The 23,288-nt window shown below is 46.9% G+C and overlaps 1 protein-coding gene across 1 annotated transcript; it reads left to right on the plus strand.

Annotated features, from left to right (window-relative positions):
- Positions 1-21,606: 21,606 nt before the first annotated feature.
- On the plus strand, positions 21,607-22,823 carry LOC123126078 (short-chain dehydrogenase reductase 3b-like). Its single transcript, XM_044546483.1, has one exon. The coding sequence runs from the start codon at positions 21,883-21,885 to the stop codon at positions 22,684-22,686; it is 804 nt and encodes a 267-aa protein (XP_044402418.1). The 5' UTR covers positions 21,607-21,882; the 3' UTR covers positions 22,687-22,823.
- Positions 22,824-23,288: the final 465 nt, after the last annotated feature.

Raw genomic sequence — 23,288 nt, forward strand, 5'->3', positions numbered from 1 at the left:
CGAGGTCGTCCCAAGCAATTATTTCCTCATGACAGGTACTCCCTCCGTTACTTTTTAGTCCGCATATAAGATTTGGTCAAAGTCAAACTTTATAAAGTTTGACTAACTTTATAGAAAAAATATTAACCTCTACAATACTAAAGTTATATGTTATGAGAATTAATTTCATCATGCATCTGATAATATTGATTCCATAGTGTGAATGTTGATATATTTTCCTACAAAGCTAGTGAAACTTTACAAAGTTTGACTTTGACCAAATCTTATATGCAAACTAAAAAGAAACGGAGATAGTACAATGGGGGCATCACCTAGTAATGGTCTCAAGTACCACATCAGCTCAGCCTATAGCATATTTATATCCAACACAGATGATGTCATGTGGCAGCCTCGATGGGCCCACATCTCTTCAAACGGGAGTACGTAAAGGAAATTTGGGCGCTTGAACTCTCTTTCTCTCTCGTTGTGGCAAACAACTCTCCGTGGCAATACGTTATGTGCCTCTAAAAGCATATTATTGGATTTGAAGTAAACACACTATTTCTTTTCGTGACGTGTAAGTGTAACTCGTATCCATGGGAAACGACCCAGTTGCAATAGGATCTTTGGAGTTCATGTGTGTTTATAAGCTACACCGCTCTCTTTCTGTACCAAGGTTACAACATCCCTCAAACCCGTCTCAAACGTCCGGGCGGATGATCCGTCACTGGCCGATCACAAAAAGGCGATCCAGATGGGCGCCTCAAACAGACCTCAAATGTCCGGACCGACACCCATCATATTTAGCCAAATCTGGGGCGGATATGGGGCGCCCGGGCGTGCTCGGGTGCAACCGCCACATCGAAGTGATGGCCTGGGCCCACATGGAATCACCCGGAAACTCAAGGGCCCGATGAGCGTCTCCTCCGATAGGGGTGTGAATGTCGCGTGGCACTGCTGCGGCTCGCCGCCCGAGGCCATAGTCCGGTTATTTGATCCAAACGCCGGCACCGAAACCCTACCCATCCCGATTCCCCCCCTCCCGTCCGTCGCTGCCGCCACTTTCCGCTAGTTGGCATGCCCCCATGCCGCCGGGCAACGTATCGAACGCCGGAGCATCGGCAGTAGCGTCTTGAGCAGATACTGGCAAGGCGCGAAGCCCGGATTGCCAGGGGGCTACCTCCGAATGTGGTAGCTCTGAAGGAGGAGCTGGAGGAGAAGGAGCAGGATGTAGGGGATGCTGGGGCCGCGGATCTGTAGGCGGAGCAGCAGATGATCCTCGACTCCCTCTGTTCACAATCGGCGGCGAAGGCCAAGCGTCGTCATCTGCAGGAGGCGGATGCCGCGAACGTCGACGAGATGCTCGCGCATATGGATGAAGAGGAGGAGCCGGAGCCATCCGACGCGCCCAACTACTCGGCACCCCACACGACCATCATGAACATCTCCGACGACGATGCTTAATTTAGGCTAGCGTGCTGTACGTAGTACTAGCTCCGTCCGGATTTATTAGGCCCCCTTATATTTACTTGATGAAACACAAGTCTGAATTATTGAAAGGTTCAAGTAATTTCAGAGTGAAGTTGAAGATCGTCGTGACAAGAGGATAAAATGGATGTGATATGATCATAGAGATGAATATCTGAGTTATGAGTTTGGCACACAATTAAGACATTGTGGAAATTGTTTCACAACTAATACCGCCTGGAACACCATAGTGTGATGGTGTGTCCGAACATCATAACTGCACCATATTGGATATGGTGCATACCATGATGTCTCTTATCGAATTACCACTATCGTTTATGGGTTAGGCATTAGAGACAACCGCATTCACTTTAAATAGGGCACCACGCAATTCCGTTGAGACGACACCGTATGAACTATGATTTAGAGAAACCTAAGCTGTCGTTTCTTAAAAGTTTGGGGCTGCGACGCTTATGTGAAAAAGTTTCAGGCTGATAAGCTCGAACCCAAAGCGGATAAATGCATCTTCATAGAATACCCAAAACAGTTGGGTATACCTCCTATTTCAGATCCAGAAGCAAAGTGATTGTTTCTAGAAACATGTCCTTTCTCGAGGAAAAGTTTCTCTCGAAAGAATTGAGTGGGAGGATGGTGGAGACTTGATGAGGTTATTGAACCGTCACTTCAACTAGTGTGTAGCAGGGCACAAGAAGTTGTTTCTGTGGCACCTACACCAATTGAAGTGGAAGCTTATGATAGTGATCATGAAACTTCGGATCAAGTCACTACCAAACCTCGTAGGACTACAAGGATGCGTACTACTTCAGAGTGGTACGTAATCCTGTCTTGAAAGTCATGTTGCTAGACAACAATGAACCTATGAGCTATGGAGAAGCGATGGTGGGCCCGAATTCCGACTAATGGCTCGAGGCCATAAAATCCGAGAGAGGATCCATGTATAAAAACAAAGTATGGACTTTGGAAGAACTACTTGATGGTCGTAAGGCTGTTGGGTACAGATGAATTTTAAAAGGAAGACGGACAATGATGGTAAGTGTCACCATTAAGAAAGCTCGACTTGTCGTTAAGATGTTTTCCGACAAGTTCAAGGAGTTGACTACGATGAGATTTTCTCACTCGTAGAGATGCTAAGAGTCTGTTGAAATTATATTAGCAGTTACTGCATTATTTATGAAATCTTGCAATAGGATGTCAAAAACCATTGTTTCCTCGACGATTTTCTTGAAGAAAGGTTGTATGTGATACAACTAGAAGGTTTTGACAATCCTGAAAGATGCTAACAAGTATGCAAAGCTCCAGCAATCCTTCTAAGGACTGGAGTAAGCATCTCGGAGTTGGAATGTTCGCTTCGATGAGATGATCAAAGATTTTGGGTTTTTACAAAGTTTATGAGAAACTTGTATTTCCAAAGAAGTGAGTGGGAGCACTATAGTATTTCTGATGAGTATATGTTGTTGACATCGGAAATGATGTAGAATTTCTGAAAAAATATAGGGTTATTTGAAAAGTGTTTTTCAATGGAAAACCTGGATTAAACTACTTGAACATTGAGCATCAAGATCTATAAGGATAGATCAAAAACGCTTAATAGTACTCTCAAATGAATACATACCGTGAAAAGATTTTGAAGGAGTTCAAAACAGATCAGCAAAGAAGGAGTTCTTGGCTGTGTTACAAGGTGTGAGTATTGAGTAAGACTCAACACCTGACCACGGCAGAAGAGAGAGAAGGGACGAAGGTCGTCCCCTATGCTTTAGACGTAGGCTCTACAGTATGCTATGTTGTTAACGCACCTGAAGTGTGCCTTGCCATGAGTTAGTCAAGGGGTACAATAGTGATCCGGGAATGGATCACATGACACCGGTCGAACTTATCCTTAGTATCTAGTGGACTAAGGAATTTTCTCGATTATGGAGGTGGAAAAGGAGTTCGTCGTAAAGGGTTACGTCGATGCAAACTTTGACACTAATCCGGATGACCCTGAGTAGTAAACCGCATTCATATAGTAGAGCAGTTATTTGGAATAGCTCCAAGTAGCGCGTGGTAGCTGCATCTACAAGATGACATAGAGATTTGTAAAGCACACACGGGTCTGAATGTTGCAGACCCGTTGACTAATAACCTCTCTCACAAGCGAGATATGATCAAACCCAATGGGTGTTGGATTCATTACAATCACATAGTGATGTGAACTAGATTATTGACTCTAGTGCAAGTGGGAGACTGTTGGAAATATGCCGTAGAGGCAATAATAAAATGGTTATTATTATATTTCCTTGTTCATGATAATTGTCTATTGTTCATGCTATAATTGTGTTTTCCGGAAATCGTAATACATGTGTGAATACATAGACCACAACATATCCCTAGTGAGCCTCTAGTTGACTAGCTCGTTGATCAATAAATGGTTATGGTTTCCTGACCATGGACATTGCATGTCATTGATAACGGGATCACATCATTAGGAGAATGATGTGATGGACAAGACCCAATCCTAAGCATAGCACAAGATCGTGTAGTTCGTTTGCTAAGAGCTTTTCTAATGTCAAGTATCGTTTCCTTAGACCATGAGATTGTGCAACTCCCGGATACCGTAGGAATGCTTTGGGTGTACCAAACGTCACAACGTAACTGGGTGACTATAAAGGTGCACTACAGGTATCTCCGAAAGTGTCTGTTGGGTTGGCACGAATCGAGACTGGGATTTGTCACTCCGTATGACGGAGAGGTATCTCTGGGCCCACTCGATAATGCATCATCATAATGATCTCAATGTGACTAATGAGTTAGCCACGGGATCATGCGTTACGGAACGAGTAAAGTGAGTTGCCGGTAACGAGGTTGAACGAGGTATTGGGATACCGGCGATCGAATCTCGGGAAAGTAACATACCGATTGACAAAGGGAATTGTATACGAGATTGATTGAATCCCCGACATCGTGGTTCATCCGATGAGATCATCGTGGAACAAGTGGGAGCCAACATGGGTATCCAGATCCCGCTGTTGGTTATTGGCCGGAGAACGTCTCGGTCATGTCTGCATGGTTCCCGAACCCGTAGGGTCTACACACTTAAGGTTCGATGACGCTAGGGTTATAGGGAATAGATATACGTGGTTACCGAATGTTTTTCGGAGTCCCGGATGAGATCCCGGACGTCACGAGGAGTTCCGGAATGGTCCGGAGGTAAAGAATAATATATAGGAAGTGAGGTTTTGGCCAGCGGAAGAGTTTCGGGCGTCACCGGTAATGTACCGGGACCACCGGAGGGTTCCGGGGGTCCACCGGGAGGGGCCACCAACCCCGGAGGCCTGCGTGGGCCAAGTGTGGGAAGGGACCAGCCCCTAGGTGGGCTGGTGCGCCTCCCACAAGAGGCCCAAGGCGCATGGAACAGGGGCAGGGGGAAAACCCTAGGCTTAGATGGGCCTAAGGCCCACCTAGGGTGCGCCCCCCCTCTCTCCCCCTCTGGCCGCCCCCTCAGATGCATCTAGGGCTGGCCGCCACCCCTAGCGGGGGAACCCTAGATGGGGGCGCAGCCCCTCCCCTTCCCGTATATATAGTGGGGGTTTTGGGGCTGCCATAGACACGAGTCTCCCTCTCTCTTGGCGCAGCCCTACCCCTCTCCCTCCTCGTCTCTCGCAGTGCTTGGCGAAGCCCTGCTGGAGTGCCACGCTCCTCCATCACCACCATGCCTTTGTGCTGCTGCTGGACAGAGTCTTCCCCAACCTCTCCCTCTCTTCTTGCTGGATCAAGGCACGGGAGACGTCACCGGGCTGCATGTGTGTTGAACGCGGAGGCACCGTTGTTCGGTGCTTAGATCGGATTCGGCAGCGATCTGAATCGCTTCGTGTACGACTCCACCGACCGCGTTCTTGCAACGCTTCCGCATCGCGATCTTCAAGGGTATGAAGATGCACTCCCCTCTCTCTCTCGTTGCTAGTTATTCCATAGATTGATCTTGGTGGTGCGTAGAAAATTTTGAATTTCTGCTACGTTCCCCAACAGTGGCATCATGAGCTAGGTCTATGCGTAGATTCTATGCACGAGTAGAACACAAAGTAGTTGTGGGCGATGATTTGTTCAATTTGCTTACCGTTACTAGTCTTATCTTGATTCGGCGGCATTGTGGGATGAAGCGGCCCGGACCGACCTTACACGTACTCTTATGTGAGACAGGTTCCACCGACTGACATGCACTTGATGCATAAGGTGGCTAGCGGGTGTCTGTCTCTCCCACTTTAGTTGGATCAGATTCGATGAAAAGGGTCCTTATGAAGGGTAAATAGCAATGGGCATATCACCGTTGTGGCTTTTGCGTAGGTAAGAAACGTTCTTGCTAGAAACCCATAGCAGCCACTTAAAACATGCAACAACAATTAGAGGACGTCTAACTTGTTTTTGCAGGGTATGCTATGTGATGTGATATGGCCAAAAGGATGTGATGAATGATATATGTGATGTATGAGATTGATCATGTTCTTGTAATAGGAATCACGACTTGCATGTCGATGAGTATGACAACCGGCAGAAGCCATAGGAGTTGTCTTAATTTATTGTATGACCTGCGTGTCAATGAAAACGCCATGTAATTACTTTAATTTATTGCTAATCGTTAGCCATAGTAGTAGAAGTAATAGTTGGCGAGAGAACTTCATGAAGACACGATGATGGAGATCATGATGATGGAGATCATGGTGTCATGCCGGTGACGAAGGTGATCATGCCGCGCCTCGCAGATGGAGATCAAAAGGCGCAAGATGATATTGGCCATATCATGTCACTTTATGATTTGCATGTGATGTTTGTCATGTTTACATCTTATTTGCTTAGAACGACGGTAGCATAAATAAGATGATCCCTCACTAAAATTTCAAGAGATGTGTTCCCCCTAACTGTGCACCGTTGTGAAGGTTCGTTGTTTCGAAGCACCACGTGATGATCGGGTGTGATAGATTCTAACGTTCGCATACAACGTGTGTAAGCCAGATTTACACATGCGAAACACTTAGGTTGACTTGACGAGCCTAGTATGTACAGACATGGCCTCGGAACACAAGAGACCGAAAGGTCGAACATGAGTCGTATAGTAGATACGATCAACATGGAGATGTTCACCGATGATGACTAGTCCGTCTCACGTGATGATCGGACACGGCCTAGTTGACTCGGATCATGTATCACTTAGATGACTAGAGGGATGTCTGTCTGAGTGGGAATTCATTAAATAATTTGATTAGATGAACTTAATTATCATGAACATAGTCAAAAGGTCTTTGCAAATTATGTCTAGCTTACGCTTTAGTTCTACTGTTTAAGATATGTTCCTAGAGAAAATTTAGTTGAAAGTTGACAGTAGCGATTATGCGGACTGGGTCCGTATACTGAGGATTGTCCTCATTGCTGCACAGAAGGCTTATGTCCTTAATACACCGCTCGGTGTGCTGAACCTCGAGCGTCGTCTGTAGATGTTGCGAAACATCTGACATACACGTTTTGATGACTACGTGATAGTTCAGTGTGTGATGCTAACGGTTTAAAATTGTGGCACCAAAGACATTTTTGAAACGTCGCAGAAAATATGAGATGTTCCAAAGACTGAAATTGGGATTTCAGACTAGTGCCCACGTCAAGAGGTATGAGACCTCTGACAAGTTTCTTAAGCCTGCAAACTAAGGGAGAAAAGCTCAATCGTTGAGCATGTGCTCAGATTGTCTGAGTACTACAATCGCTTGAATCGAGTGGGAGTTAATCTTCCAGATGAGATAGTGATGGTTCTCCATAGTCACTGACACCAAGCTATTAGAGCTTCATGATGAACTATAACATATCAGGGATAGACATGATGATCCTTGAGCAGCTCGCGATGTTTGACACCGCGAAAGTAGAAATCAAGTAGGAGCATCAATTATTGATGGTTAGTAAAACCACTAGTTTCAAGAAGGGCAAGGGAAAGAAGGGATACTTCATGAAACGGAAAATCAGTTGCTGCTCTAGTGAAGAAACCCAAGGTTGAACCCAAACCCGAGACTAAGTGCTTCTGTAATGAGGGGAACGGTCACTGAAGCAGAACTACCCTAGATACTTGGTAGATGAGAAGGCAGACAAGGTCGACAGAAGTATATTGGATATACATTATATTAGTGTGTACTTTACTAGTACTCCTAGTAGCACCAGGGTATTAGATACCGGTTCGGTTGCTAAGTATTGGTAACTCGAAATAAAAGGCTACGGAATAAACTGAGACTAGCTAAAGGTGAGATGACGATATGTGTTGGAAGTGTTTCCAAGGTTGATGTGATCAAGCAACGCATGCACCCTCTACCATCGAGATTGGTGTTAAACCTAAATAATTGTTATTTGGTGTTTGCGTTGAGCATAGACATGATTGGATTATGTTTATCGCAATACGGTTATTCATTTAAGGAGAATAATGGTTACTCTGTCTATTTGAATAATACCTTCAATGGTCTTGCACCTAAAATGAATGGTTTATTGTATCTCGATCGTAGTGATACACATGTTCATGCCAAAAGATATAAGATAGTAATGATAGTACCACATACTTGTGGCACTGCCACTTGAGTCATATTGGTATAAAACGCATGAAGAAGCTCCATGTTGATGGATCTTTGGACTCACTCGTTTTTGAAAAGATTGAGACATGCGAACCATGTCTATTAGTATATATGCATGAAGAAAGTCCATACAGATGGACCGTTTGGACTCACTTGATTTTGAATCACTTGAGACATGCAAATCATACCACATGGGCAAGATGACTGAAAGGCCTCGTTTTCAGTAAGATGGAACAAGAAAGCAACCTGTTGGAAGTAATACATTTTGATGTGTGCAGTCCAATGAGTGCCGAGGCATGCAGTGGATATCGTTATGTTCTTACTTCACAGATGATTTGAATAGATGCTGAGTATATTTACTTGATGAAACACAAGTCTGAATTATTGAAAGGTTCAAGTAATTTCAGAGTGAAGTTGAATATCGTCGTGACAAGAGGATAAAATGGCTGTGATATGATCATAGAGATGAATATCTGAGTTACGAGTTTGGCACACAATTAAGACATTGTGGAAATTGTTTCATGACTAATACCGCCTGGAACACCATAGTGTGATGGTGTGTCCGAACATCATAACTGCACCCTATTGGATATGGTGCATACCATGATGTCTCTTATCGAATTACCACTATCGTTTATGGGTTAGGCATTAGAGACAACCGCATTCACTTTAAATAGGGCACCACGCAATTCCGTTGAGACGACACCGTATGAACTATGGTTTAGAGAAACCTAAGCTGTCGTTTCTTAAAAGTTTGGGGCTGCGACGCTTATGTGAAAAAGTTTCAGGCTGATAAGCTCGAACCCAAACCGGATAAATGCATCTTCATAGAATACCCAAAACAGTTGGGTATACCTCCTATTTCAGATCCGGAAGCAAAGTGATTGTTTCTAGAAACATGTCCTTTCTCGAGGAAAAGTTTCTCTCGAAAGAATTGAGTGGGAGGATAGTGGAGACTTGATGAGGTTATTGAACCGTCACTTCAACTAGTGTGTAGCAGGGCACAAGAAGTTGTTCCCGTGGCACCTACACCAATTGAAGTGGAAGCTTATGATAGTGATCATGAAACTTCGGATCAAGTCACTACCAAACCTCGTAGGACGACAAGGATGCGTACTACTTCAGAGTGGTACGTAATCCTGTCTTGGAAGTCATGTTGCTAGACAACAATGAACCTACGAGCTATGGAGAAGCGATGGTGGGCCCGGATTCCGACTAATGGCTCGAGGCCATAAAATCCGAGAGAGGATCCATGTATAAAAACAAAGTATGGACTTTGGAAGAACTACTTGATGGTCGTAAGGCTGTTGGGTGCAGATGGATTTTAAAAGGAAGACGGACAATGATGGTAAGTGTCACCATTAAGAAAGCTCGACCTGTCGTTAAGATGTTTTCCGACAAGTTCAAGGAGTTGACTACGATGAGATTTTCTCACTCGTAGCGATGCTAAGAGTCTGTTGAAATTATATTAGCAGTTACTGCATTATTTATGAAATCTTGCAGATAGGATGTCAAAAACCATTGTTTCCCAATTTTCTTGAGGAAAGGTTGTATGTGATACAACTAGAAGGTTTTGACAATCCTGAAAGATGCTAACAAGTATGCAAAGCTCCAGCAATCCTTCTAAGGACTGGAGTAAGCATCTCGGAGTTGGAATGTACGCTTTGATGAGATGATCAAAGATTTTGGGTTTTTACAAAGTTTATGAGAAACTTTTATTTCCAAAGAAGTGAGTGGGAGCACTATAGAATTTCTGATGAGTATATGTTGTTTACATCGGAAATGATGTAGAATTTACGAAAAGCATATAGGGTTATTTGAAAAGTGTTTTTAATGGAAAACCTGGATTAAGCTACTTGAACATTGAGCATCAAGATCTATAAGGATAGATCAAAAACGCTTAATAGTACTTCCAAATGAATACATACCGTGACAAGATTTTGAAGGAGTTCAAAACAGACCAGCAAAGAAGGAGTTCTTGGCCGTGTTACAAGGTGTGAGTATTGAGTAAGACTCAAGACCTGACCACGGCAGAAGAGAGAGAAAGGACGAAGGTCGTCCCCTATGCTTTAGACGTAGGCTCTACAGTATGCTATGTTGTGTACCGCACCTGAAGTGTGCCTTGCCATGAGTTAGTCAAGGGGTAACAATAGTGATCCGAGAATGGATCACATGACACCGGTCGAACTTATCCTTAGTATCTAGTGGACTAAGGAATTTTCTCGATTATGGAGGTGGAAAAGCAGTTCGTCGTAAAGGGTTACGTCGATGCAAACTTTGACACTAATCCGGATGACCCTGAGTAGTAAACCGCATTCGTATAGTAGAGCAGTTATTTGGAATAGCTCCAAGTAGCGCGTGGTAGCTGCATCTACAAGATGACATAGGGATTTGTAAAGCACACATGGATCTGAATGTTGCAGACCCGTTGACTAATAACCTCTCTCACAAGCGAGATATGATCAAACCCAATGGGTGTTGGATTCATTACAATCACATAGTGATGTGAACTAGATTATTGACTCTAGTGCAAGTGGGAGACTGTTGGAAATATGCCCTAGAGGCAATAATAAAATAGTTATTATTATATTTCCTTGTTCATGATAATTGTCTATTGTTCATGCTATAATTGTGTTTTCCGGAAATCGTAATACATGTGTGAATACATAGACCACAACATGTCCCTAGCGAGCCTCTAGTTGACTAGCTCGTTGATCAATAGATGGTTATGGTTTCCTGACCATGGACATTGGATGTCATTGATAACGGGATCACATCATTAGGAGAATGATGTGATGGACAAGACCCAATCCTAAGCATAGCACAAGATCGTGTAGTTCGTTTGCTAAGAGCTTTTCTAAAATGTCAAGTATCGTTTCCTTAGACCATGAGATTGTGCAACTCCCGGATACCGTAGGAATGCTTTGGGTGTACCAAACGTCACAACGTAACTGGGTGACTATAAAGGTGCACTACAGGTATCTCCGAAAGTGTCTGTTGGGTTGGCACGAATCGAGACTGGGATTTGTCACTCCGTATGACGGAGAGGTATCTCTGGGCCCACTCGATAATGCATCATCATAATGATCTCAATGTGACTAATGAGTTAGCCACGGGATCATGCGTTACAGAACGAGTAAAGTGAGTTGCCGGTAACGAGGTTGAACGAGGTATTGGGATACCGGCGATCGAATCTCGGGCAAGTAACATACCGATTGACAAAGGGAATTGTATACGGGATTGATTGAATCCCCGACATCGTGGTTCATCCGATGAGATCATCGTGGAACATGTGGGAGCCAACATGGGTATCCAGATCCCGCTGTTGGTTATTGGCCGGAGAACGTCTCGGTCATGTCTGCATGGTTCCCGAACGCGTAGGGTCTACACACTTAAGGTTCGATGATGCTAGGGTTATAGGGAATAGATATACGTGGTTACCGAATGTTTTTCGGAGTCCCGGATGAGATCCCGGACGTCACGAGGAGTTCCGGAATGGTCCGGAGGTAAAGAATAATATATAGGAAGTGAGGTTTTGGCCAGCGGAAGAGTTTCGGGCTTCACCGGTAATGTACCGGGACCACCGGGAGGGGCCACCAACCCCGGAGGCCTGCGTGGGCCAAGTGTGGGAAGGGACCAGCCCCTAGGTGGGCTGGTGCGCCTCCCACAAGAGGCCCAAGGCGCATGGAAAAGGGGAAGGGGGAAAACCCTAGGCTCAGATGGGCCTAAGGCCCACCTAGGGTGCGCCCCCCTCTCTCCCCCTCTGGCCGCCCCCTCAGATGCATCTAGGGCTGGACGCCACCCTTAGGGGGGGAACCCTAGATGGGGCGCAGCCCCTCCCCTTCCCCTATATATAGTGGGGGTTTTGGGGCTGCCATAGACACGAGTCTCCCTCTCTCTTGGCGCAGCCCTACCCCTCTCCCTCCTCGTCTCTCGCAGTGCTTGGCGAAGCCCTGCTGTAGTGCCACGCTCCTCCATCACCACCATGTCGTAGTGCTGCTGCTGGACGGAGTCTTCCCCAACCTCTCTCTCTCTCCTTGCTGGATCAAGGCACGGGAGACATCACCGGGCTGCATGTGTATTGAACGCGGAGGCACTGTTGTTCGGTGCTTAGATCGGATTCGGCCGCGATCTGAATCGCTTCGTGTACGACTCCACCGACCGCGTTCTTGCAACGCTTCCGCATCGCGATCTTCAAGGGTATGAAGATGCACTCCCCTCTCTCTCGTTGCTAGTTATTCCATAGATTGATCTTGGTGATGCGTAGAAAATTTTGAATTTCTGCTACGTTCCCCAACAGCGCCCGGGCATGCCCGGGTGCATCCGCCACATCGAAGTGATGGCCTGGGCCCACATGGAATCACCCGGAAACTCAAGGGCCCGATGAGCGTCTCCTCCGATGGGATTGTGAATGTCGCGTGGCACTGCTGCGGCTCGCCGCCCGAGGCCATAGTCTGGTTTTTTGATCCGAATGCCGGCACCGAAACCCTACCCATCCCGATTCCCCCCCCCCTCCCGTCCGTCGCCGCCGCCACTTTCCGCTAGTTGGCATGCCCCCATGCCGTCGGGCAACGTATCGAACGCCGGAGCATCGGCAGTAGCGTCTTGAGCAGATACTGGCAAGGCGCGAAGCCCGAATTGCCAGGGGGCTACCTCCGAATGTGGTAGCTCTGAAGGAGGAGCTGGAGGAGAAGGAGCAGGATGTAGGGGATGCTGGGGCCGCGGATCTGTAGGCGGAGCAGCAGATGATCCTCGACTCCCTCTGTTCACAATCGGCGGCGAAGGCCAAGCGTCGTCATCTGCAGGAGGCGGACGCCGCGAACGTCGACGAGATGCTCGCGCATATGGATGAAGAGGAGGAGCCGGAGCCATCCGACGCGCCCAACTACTCGGCACCCCACACGGCCATCATGAACATCTCCGACGACGATGCTTAATTTAGGCTAGCGTGGTGTACGTAGTACTACCTCCGTCCGGATTTATTAGGCCCCCTTGTTTTTGTGCCAGATTTTGACCATCTATATTATTAAAATATATAAATTATATGATACAAAAATTACACCATTGGATTTGTGTTTGAAAGAGCTTTCCAATAATTTTTGTGACATATAGTTTACATTTTATTAGTTAAATTTGCAAGTCAAATTTTAGCACAAAATACAATTAGGCTTATAAATCCGGACGAAGGGAGTATGTAGGAACTCTTTTGCATGGTTTGTATGGATGTGAGGGATGAAATATGAGGTATTCGGATGCATTGGAGAAAGTATTAGGTGTGTCTGTCAGTGCCCACTTTGCGCAAAGTTTCAGTATAGTTTGTAATATTAAGTGTAGCTAAACCCACGACATGTTATACTGCTTTGGAGGTGTTGTATATGTGTTGGATCTGATCGGAAGAAGGGGAAAAAAGTCGTGTGCTTTGAGGGCAAGCCATCCATCCGGCCCTGCCGGCAGCCGTGATTTCTGTCAGTCAGAGTCAGAGCGATTAAATCAAGCCCAGCAGCCAGCATAGTTTTAAGGCAAATTTGACAAATTTGACCTATAGACGAAATCAAATCACAGAATGAACTATCCGTGAAACTATTTCACGCGGCTGATCTTTTTGTGCGACGCCCGAAACGAAGGCGCCACACTACATTGTGCAACGCCTCACAGATAGGCGCTATACGGCCAGCGTCGCACCCGTGTGATCAGAAAATTACTAAGTCAGTGTGCAGCGCCTGAGAGCTAGGCGCCACACTATACAGTGTAGCGCTTAGCTCCTAGGCGTTGCACTAGTGCAGCGCCTAGCTCCCAGGCGTTGCACTAGTGCAGCGCCTGAGAGCTAGGCGCCACGGGTCAATCGCGTGAAATAGTTTCACGGACAGTTCATTCTGTGATTTGATTTCGTTTATAGGTCAAATTTGTCAAATTTGCCTAGTTTTAACCCTCCGTTGACCTGACGATGGAGATGATGACGGCGCCGGATCCAACGAAACGGAACGGGACCATTGACCACCTTCCCGGACTGCATGGCGTGAGGACAGTAACTCTGTCTCTTCTCTGGATCTGAGCCGTTTGTGTCTGTCGATCTAGAGTAGAGTATCATATTCATAGTATACTAGTATAATAATCTTAACGTACTTCACTGGCCGTCCGGCATGGCAATCTGTCCGTGTCACCAACAGATACAGATAGGAAGCAGCGGCGAGGACAACGAACAGCCTCAAACTGCAAGCAAGCACAGAAATTCCACCGAGCTTGCCGCAGCACGCCTCGCGTTCGCGTTTGATTTGGTTTGACCACGGAGACGTAGGAAATGGAAGAGAACAAACCGACCTTTTATCCATTTTTGTTTACCGACATACCAACAAACAATAGACTTTCGCCCTGTTTTATAGAACACGGTCAAATGATACCAACCGAACATGACAAAACAAACCAAACACCGCTAACAAGCACCAGAAGTGTGCCACCGAGCAAAAGCACAAGAGAGGCCGGGCCACCACGAGACACAACCATGGCCACCGACCGACCGACAACACTCGAACATACACCACGTGAAAGAAACAGCCGGACTTCGTAGCAACAACTCTACCGGCGAGCAGAAAGGGGTGAGAGGCCTGAAGACCCAATCACCCAAATGAGAGGGATAAGCGTGACCGCCAAACGCCAGAGCCAAGGCGACATCGAGTGGCACTCCAAACCGGCTCGAACACGCCGTCGCGAGCGGAAGAAACCCACACTCACCGAGCATGGCCCCAGGAGGGTCACTGTGCAATGCGCCGCCAACATCGAGTCCGTCGGAACGGACATGGGTTTTCACTTTTGAAGCTTGTGAGAAGGGCTAGATCGAAGGTGGCGCCCCAAGAGGGACACAACAAATGAGCAAATCTAGCCAGCTAGCTGGCGGCAGTGAGGAGAGGTGATGGGTGGACCCTTGTTGCTGTGGGGCTTGGTCGCCACCTGTGTGGCCGCCCAGAGAGCGCCGCTTGGCCCGGGCCTGTTCCGTTTGCCAAAATAACACCCTGGTCCGGTCCACCAACTTCGAAACAACGTGTATACTTGAAGATGAATCACAGACCATCAGGACCAACTCATGATCGTTCTCTTCCATCGATGTTACTTACTCTTTCCATAAAGAAATATAAAAGTGTTTAGATCACTAATAGTATACTATCATCAAACAAACAAACAAACAAACATGACGATTATATTTTGTGTAATAATGCTGTAATGGTGCGCGTGTGTGTGCATTTGACAGGGGCGAGCAGCCGAGCATGCCCAGCCTAACAAGGCGATGAAGGTGTCATGCTTCATAACACGTGCTCTTCGTAGCCCGCCCGCCCGCCTCCACAGATTATTCTTCCTTCAACTTTTTTCCGTTCAACGTTCATCCAAATTAGCAGTATTAGTTTTACATAATTGCAAACGTGGTAACGCTTACGCGGCTGGAATATTTTCAAGTTACTAAGACCTATATAAACACATGCACGGCACATCGATCTGCTGAGTTAAGCATGTGACTTTGCAGGGCAGGGCGGCGCAGATCAAAAGCAGCGGGCACCATGTCGAAGCCGAGGCTGGACGGCAAGGTGGCCATCGTGACGGGCGGCGCGAGCGGCATCGGCGAGGCGGCGGCGTGGCTCTTCGCGGCGAGCGGCGCCGCGGTGGTCATCGCGGACATCCAGGACGCAATGGGCGAGGCTGTGGCGGCCTCCATCGCCGGGACCGGGGCGTGCTACGGATTTTTCTCTCCATATTTATCCCTCAGCCCGAGGATTAAGGATGGAAAAGTGGGATTGTCGTTTCACTTCCCTTCATTTCTCGCGTAGGGATGGTGTGATGCTTCTAAGGCTAGTTATATTGGGGAGTAACTTAGACTAGTGTCATATATATATGACACTAGTCTTTGTTACTATCTTCATAGTGCAAAGCAACATACAAGTAATATCGTAAATGATAGCATTTTACTACAATATAGACTCATTTTGCTTTGGGTTACGTTATGTTACAGTAACACATTATGTTACTTCAAACACCTTTCTTTTCATTAACTATATGTCACATAAACAAATTTGTCTTGAAATGCGGTGTGTTAGTAATTGCTAAGTTACTTTCATTATGACCAGCCTAAAGAAGGAATACAAGGCAGTGAGAGGGTTTCTACATAGAGGGATTTATTGCATAATTTTTAAGTTATTGAGAAGGAGGTGACCGGGTAAGTTCTGTCCATGTAATGCTAGTAACTCTCCTTGCACCATTCCTTCAAGTGTTGTTTTTCACGCCTTCCTTTCAAATACGGAGGTACAAAAGGAGCAATTAATACTCCCTCCATTCGGGTTTGCAGGAGGTGCATGATGTCGCCAAAAAGATACTCTTATCACCTATGTCCCTAATCCAATCATAAACCCTAAGATATTTTTCGATAAAGGGCATGTTTATTGACACGAAATGCGGCATCAAGTGAATACAAAGCATAATGTGCAACATCCGGCCTTTGCATAACTAAGATGCATACAGCCAAACAATAACAAACTGAAAGAAGATAAAAAAGACGACATATCAGCAACAGTAGGATCATATAGGAACGACACTATGCCTATGTTAAAGGAGGTGGTGCAGCAATCCAAAGATTTTATGTTGCCACCCATGCTGGGTAAAGACCTCCCTGGCCACCCGCTCCGGCCGCATACACACCACCTTGAATACCGGTTGGTACTCCGTTCGGTGTAGCATAGACCACGTACGAAGCGAATGCGTACAGCGGAAAATAACCTGCAAAGGGGAGGTGTTTTGGCCCTCGAAAATCAAATCATTTATACATAGCCAAAGCGCCCATAATAAGGCATATGCTCCTACCCGAATTAGTGTTTTGAACCTATTTGAAATTACATCCAACCAATGACCAAAAATATTGGCAACACTTGTGGGCGGATACAAATTGGATGCTATTTGGATAACTGGCCACGTAGAATGCGCAAACTTGCATTGAAAAACGAGGTGTTTCATTGTCTCGTCACGAGTACAAAAACTATACTCCTTACTTCCTTGCCAATTGCGACGAGCGAGATTGTCTTTGGTTAGCACAACCCCCCTTCGAAGATACCACATGAAGATTTTTACTTTTAGTGGCGTCTTCGACATCCAAATTTTCTTATTATTATCCTTTGGGATCTCTGAATGCGTGAGTGCACAGTACATAGAGTCCACTGTGAAAGACCCAGATGTAGTGAGGTTCCAGTGAAACACGTCTCGTCCTTCTGTCAGGTTAACCGACTCCAATCGAGATAACAGATTTTTGCCATGACATAAAACGGGGGCCAATCAAATACCACCTGAAAGAAATATTCGATTCAATCGAAATTCGACGGGAATGAACTGAGCACCTACGCCAGAGTATAATTCTTATCGTGAACAATGCAGTACAAATTTGGATATTATTCTCGGAGGCTGGCATTGTCTAGCCAGTTGTCATCGCAGAAACGAATCTCCGACACATCTTTTATCGCGAAGGATCAAAAACGGAAAAGGTGTTTCTTCGCCGACATTAGACAAGCCCAAAAGTGTGAATCGTCAGGTTTCCAATAGGCCCGTGGCACAACTTTTTGGCTTAGATACTTATTGCGCAACAGTGTTTGCCAAACGCCATCCTCGGTAAGTAGTTTGAACAACCATTTACTAAGTAAGACATCATTCTTGACCTGAAGATCATGAATGCCAAGTCCACCTTGGTTTTTCGGCCTACAAACCACACTCCACTTGACTAGCCTGTATTCTTTCTTTTCATTATCCCCTTGCCAAAAGAATCTAGATCTGAAATAATCCAGCCTCTGCAAGACCCCTTTTGGGAGTTGGAAAAATATAGCATATAGAGAATCATATTTGGGAGGACCGAGTTGATTAAGACCAGTCATCCTCCAACAGAGAGCAACTTACCTTTCCAACTGCTCAACCGTTTCTCTAAACGCTCCTCTACATGCTTTCACTCCGCATTACTGAGACGCCGATAATGAATTGGAATTCCCAAATAGTTAATCGGGAACCGGCCTTGCGCACAACCAAACAGGTCGGCATACTCAGTCGCTGCCTCATTGGCTTCTTCATATCAAAACAATTCGCTTTTATAGAAGTTAATTTTAAGGCCTAGCATCTGCTCAAACGCTAAAAGCAATAATTTCAGGTTTCAAGCCTTATCCAGGTCATGTTCCATAAAAAAAATTGTATCATCGGCATACTGCAGAATAGAGAGGCTACCATCCACAAGGTGGGGCACTACTACTGCAATTTGACCGTCCTGTTTGGCGTGATCAATCAGAATAGCCAACATGTCATCAGTGATGTTAAATAACATTGAAGACATGGGGTAACCCTGTCCTAGTCCTTTTTTCGTCTGGAAGTAATGCCCTATGTCATCATTGACTTTAACAACCACACTACCTCCAATAACAAAATTTTGAATCCACTGGCGCCATTTATTGGAGAAACCTTTCATTCTTAGGGCCTGTTGAAGGAATGACCATTTGACCTTGTCATAGGCCTTTTCAAAGTCAATCTTGAACACCACTCCACTCATGTTTTTACGGTGCATCTCGTGAACGGTCTCATGTAGGATTACTACTCCATCGGGTATATTTCTACCTTGCACGAAAGCCGTTTGAGATGGCTGGACGACATGGTCAGCAACCATCTTGAGCCTATTAGTAGCCACTTTGGTGAAAATCTTGAGGCTGACATTAAGGAGACATATGGGTCTATATTGCAGGATCCGCTCAGCCTCCTTAATTTTTGGCAACAAAACGATCTCGCCCAAATTAAGCCTGAATAGTTCAAGTTGGCCAGCATGAAGAAAATTGAACAACTCCAATAGGCCAGTCTTTATGAAATCCCAGAAATTCGGATAGAATTTCGCGGGGAAGCCATCAGGACCTGGAGCTTTCTTATGTTCCATTTGAAACACAGCAACTCTCACCTCCTCCTCGGAGAAAGGTGCCGTGAGGATATCATTCCATTCGGATGTGGCTTGTGGAATATCATCCGTCCGGGTCTCGTCAAGAGCGAAGTTCCCTTCATCAGGTGCCCCAAACAGAGATTTGTAGTATTTGGATATATGAATTTTGAGCTATGCCTGACCTTCGATCTTCCCCTCATCTTGTTGGAGACTAAAAATACACTTCTTCCTATGGCGGCCATTGGCGACCAATTGGAAGTAACGTGCATTACTGTCTCCCTTCAAGGCGAAGTCGGCTTTAAATCTTTGGTAATATTTAATTCCTTCTTCTCGCAAAAGACGTGCAATCTTCTCATTATTAGATTGATTCTTCAATTCAATGTCTTGTTGTGACAAGATGCGAGTCTATCCGATTTTGTTGAGGTCATCAATAATGGTGCCGAGACGTTGCTTTTCTTTTTTGTACATTTCATTGGTGTGTTTCACCCATCTAGATAGGTATTGCCTTATGGCCTTTATTCTAAAGTTTCATCTCTAAATAGGTGTGCGACCAATGGCCGGCCTTTCGAATACATTCTTGATTATGTATGCAAAGCCTTCCCAGTGCAACCATCCCAATTCAAACTTGAAAGGAGGTGAGTAGATGGGTTTGTAGAATTAGAATGAAGAATGATAGGCGCATGATCCGAACCCTAGGATATTTGGAGTGGGCTTTTTGCTCTTATGCATATCGACCTACTGTATAAGCTATATACCACTTTCTTTCAAAAGGTTATATGCATGGTTTGGGATTATTTTAAAGAATTTAGCGTGGTTATGAACTTATTACTATACTGCTTGGTGGTGTCGTACATGTTCTCGATCTGCTTCGGATGGGAGGGGAAAAGTTCGTGTGCCTTGACCGCAAGCCAAGCCATCCATCCGGCAGCCGTGATCAAGGGTGGGTCAGAGTCAGATCCATTAAATCAAACCCATCAGCCAGCAGAGAGCTAATCACCCGTTGACTCAACGATGCAGATGATGATGGCGCGGGATCCGACGAACGAGACCGTTGACCATCCCCCGGACTGCATGGCGTGCAGACAGTAACTCTGTCTCTTCTCTGGATCTGAGCCGCGTGTGCCGTCAGTATAAATGTTAAAGTATTTCCACTGGCCGTCGGCAAGGCTATACCTGCGCGTCACCAGCCGAACAGATTGGGAGTAGCAGCCGCGAGGACGACGAGCAGCCTCAGACTGCAAGCAAGCACAGAAATTCCAGCGAGTTTGCCGCAGCACGCCTCGCGCGCGTTCGCATTCGATATGGTCTGACCACGGAAAGCGAAACAAAAGTGAGACAACAAAATGGCCATCTTACTTTAGTTCCTGCCGACATAACAGAGAACAAGCTTTCGCCCTATTTTACGTTCGTCATTGCTAAATCTCAGTCGACTGGGATTTAACCGATGTTATATTCGTGGGATCTTATGAGGAGATCCATGCAAAAAAAATTTAGTTTTTCTTTTTCTTTCCTATATGTTATGTCAGTTGACTTAGATTTGGTTAGGTCTCAGTCGACTGAGACTTAGCCACAATCTTTTATGAATAAAAGTACATGGCTGAACGATACATGGTGATGAGTAATCTTCAATCGAGCTTATTAAAGAAAAAAAAGACTAAATAGGACGAGACCACTAACGAGCATCAAGAGTGCACTAGCAGATGTCATCGACGCCGCTGAGAGCACAGGAGAGGCTGGGCCACTACGAGACACAACCAACCATTGGCACTCGGACATGAGCTATCTGAATGAAACCACCGAACTATATATCAACAATGCCACCAAACTAGCATCAGAGAGGGCCCTCCAGATTGAGAAGCGTTGATCTTGCCGACGAGCAGAAAGGATTGAGAGGCATGAAGAGCCTATATGTGTAAATGAGAGGGGCAAATGTGAACGCTAGACGCCCGAGATAGCCTAGGAGAGCCTATATGTGTGAATGAAATAAGCTCAACACGTCGCCTCAATGGGAGGAAATCCACAACTCATCGATGGAATCCCCACGTCGCCACCACGAAGTCCGCCAAAACGCCCATGAGGATTTCACCCTGGGCGCTGGCGAGGGTGAACTAGATCACTAGAGTCTAGGCAGTGCCGCAAGAGGGGTGTGACACCTACATGCATCGCTGCGGAGGTGTGGAGCTTTCGCTTGGCACCTCCCCCACCTTACCGAGGGACTCAAGCCACGGGGCCCACCGTGACGGGGGACCCACCATGGCCCGTAGGGGAGGACCACAGAGCCACGCTGGCTTGTTCCCTTTGCCAAAATAACACCCTGGTTCTTTCCACCAACTTCTTTCTAGAACAACAACGCGTACGCTGGAAGATGGATCGCAGACCATCAGATCCAACTCTAGATCTTTTTCCTCCATCCATCAAACAAACAAACATGTTGAATATATTGGGTAATACCAGTGATGTAATGGTGTGCGTATGTGCACTTGACAGGGGCGAGCATGCCAGCCTAACAAAGCGATGAAGGTCCCTGCCTGCCTCCAGCCCTCGACCATGGCCACGTGCTTCCCGTCGCCCGCTGTTCCTCCCTGTCGCCTGCCTGCCCGCCTCCACAGATTCTTCTTCCTCCTGCATTTCATCAGAAAATTTAGTGCATGCAAATCGCAAAACGTACGTAGGGTAGGCAGTACAAGTACAACTGCTTCTCTGGATCAGCATTGCTTATATTACCCTGATTATATATAATGCTGACGCGGTTGCATTTGCTCGAAGTAAACGAAGCCCTATATAAACACATCCACAGCACAGATGGTGCAAAACAACACACATCTCCACAGCACATCATTCTTTCCGGCCTAAGTTAACCGCGTGGAGTTGCAGCGCGGTGCTGTGCAGGACAGATCAGTCGGCATCACCATGTCGAGGCCGAGGCTGGACGGCAAGGTGGCCATCGTCACGGGCGGCGCGAGCGGCATCGGCGAGGCGGCGGCGCGGCTCTTCGCGGCCAGCGGCGCCACGGTGGTCATCGCCGACATCCAGGACGCGCTGGGCGAGGCGGTGGCGGCCTCCATCGCGGAGTCCGGCGCGTGCTGCACGTACGCGCGGTGCGACGTGACGGACGAGGCCCAGGTGGAGGCGACGGTGGCGGCGGCCGTGGCGGCACACGGCCGCCTCGACGTCATGCTCAGCAACGCCGGCGTGCTGCTCCCGACGGGCCCCGTCACGGAGATGGACCTGTCCGCGCTCGACCGCGTCATGGCCGTCAACTTCCGGGGCGCGGCGGCGTGCGTCAAGCACGCGGCGCGGGCCATGGTGGCGGCCGGCGTCCGGGGCGCCATCGTGTGCACGGGGAGCGTGGCGTGCGTGCAGGGCGGGTTCGGCCCGGCCTCCTACACGGCGTCCAAGCACGCGCTGCTGGGCCTGGTGCGCGCCGCGGCGGGCGAGCTCGGGCGGCACGGCGTGCGCGTCAACCTCGTGTCCCCCGGCGGCGTGGCCACGCCGCTCAGCTGCGCGGTGGTGGGCGTGGGCGCCGAGGAGATGGAGGCCATGACGGAGGCCCACAACGTGCTGCGCGGGAAGGTGCTGCGCGCGGCCGACGTGGCGGAGGCGGCGCTGTTCCTCGCGTCTGACCAGGCGGGCTTCATCAGCGGCCACAACCTCGTCGTCGACGGCGCCACCACCGCCGTCAACCCCGCCGTGCTGCGCTCCATCGGGCTGTGATCTGCGCCGCACGTCCATCGTCTCATGCATCAGCTCTCTTGATCTGTTCATACTACAGCTACAGCTACAGCAGCAGTTAATATTAGTAATGTGATTCCTTGAAAAATATATAAATGTTGTGACATGATGAGAATTAATACTTCTTGCGTTAATTTTGTATGGTATATCTTCGGCATTTTACTTCTTCTTTTCTTGAGGAATCTTCGGCATTTTACTAAGCTGCACTGGATGGAGTGTCAGGGAAATTGTCAGAAATGTCAAAGGGAACCTAGAGTTAGAGTGGGAGTGCACGAAGTCGCACGTCTGAAAATGAACAGCAGCTGGCAGACCAGTTCTTTTATTCAGTGAACAAGCCTGTCGAAAAGCTTGGCTTATCTATTAATCTATATGCCGTCGCTATTGGCCGAACGCTTCAGTCCGGGCACCTCTCAGACCGAACCTTTCGATCAGTACGAGCAGTATCCTACGACTAACGATTTCCTTCGGTACGACTAACTTCAAGGTCTAGATCTAAAGGTTTTCTGACATGCAGAAGAAAGTGATAGGTGAAAATGTAGAGCTAGATCTTTTTTTTTATTTTCTCTCAAGAGTTAGAAAGAATC

This window comes from Triticum aestivum, chromosome 5D (assembly GCF_018294505.1).
Source record: "Triticum aestivum cultivar Chinese Spring chromosome 5D, IWGSC CS RefSeq v2.1, whole genome shotgun sequence".
Classification (NCBI taxonomy): Eukaryota; Viridiplantae; Streptophyta; class Magnoliopsida; order Poales; family Poaceae; genus Triticum; species Triticum aestivum.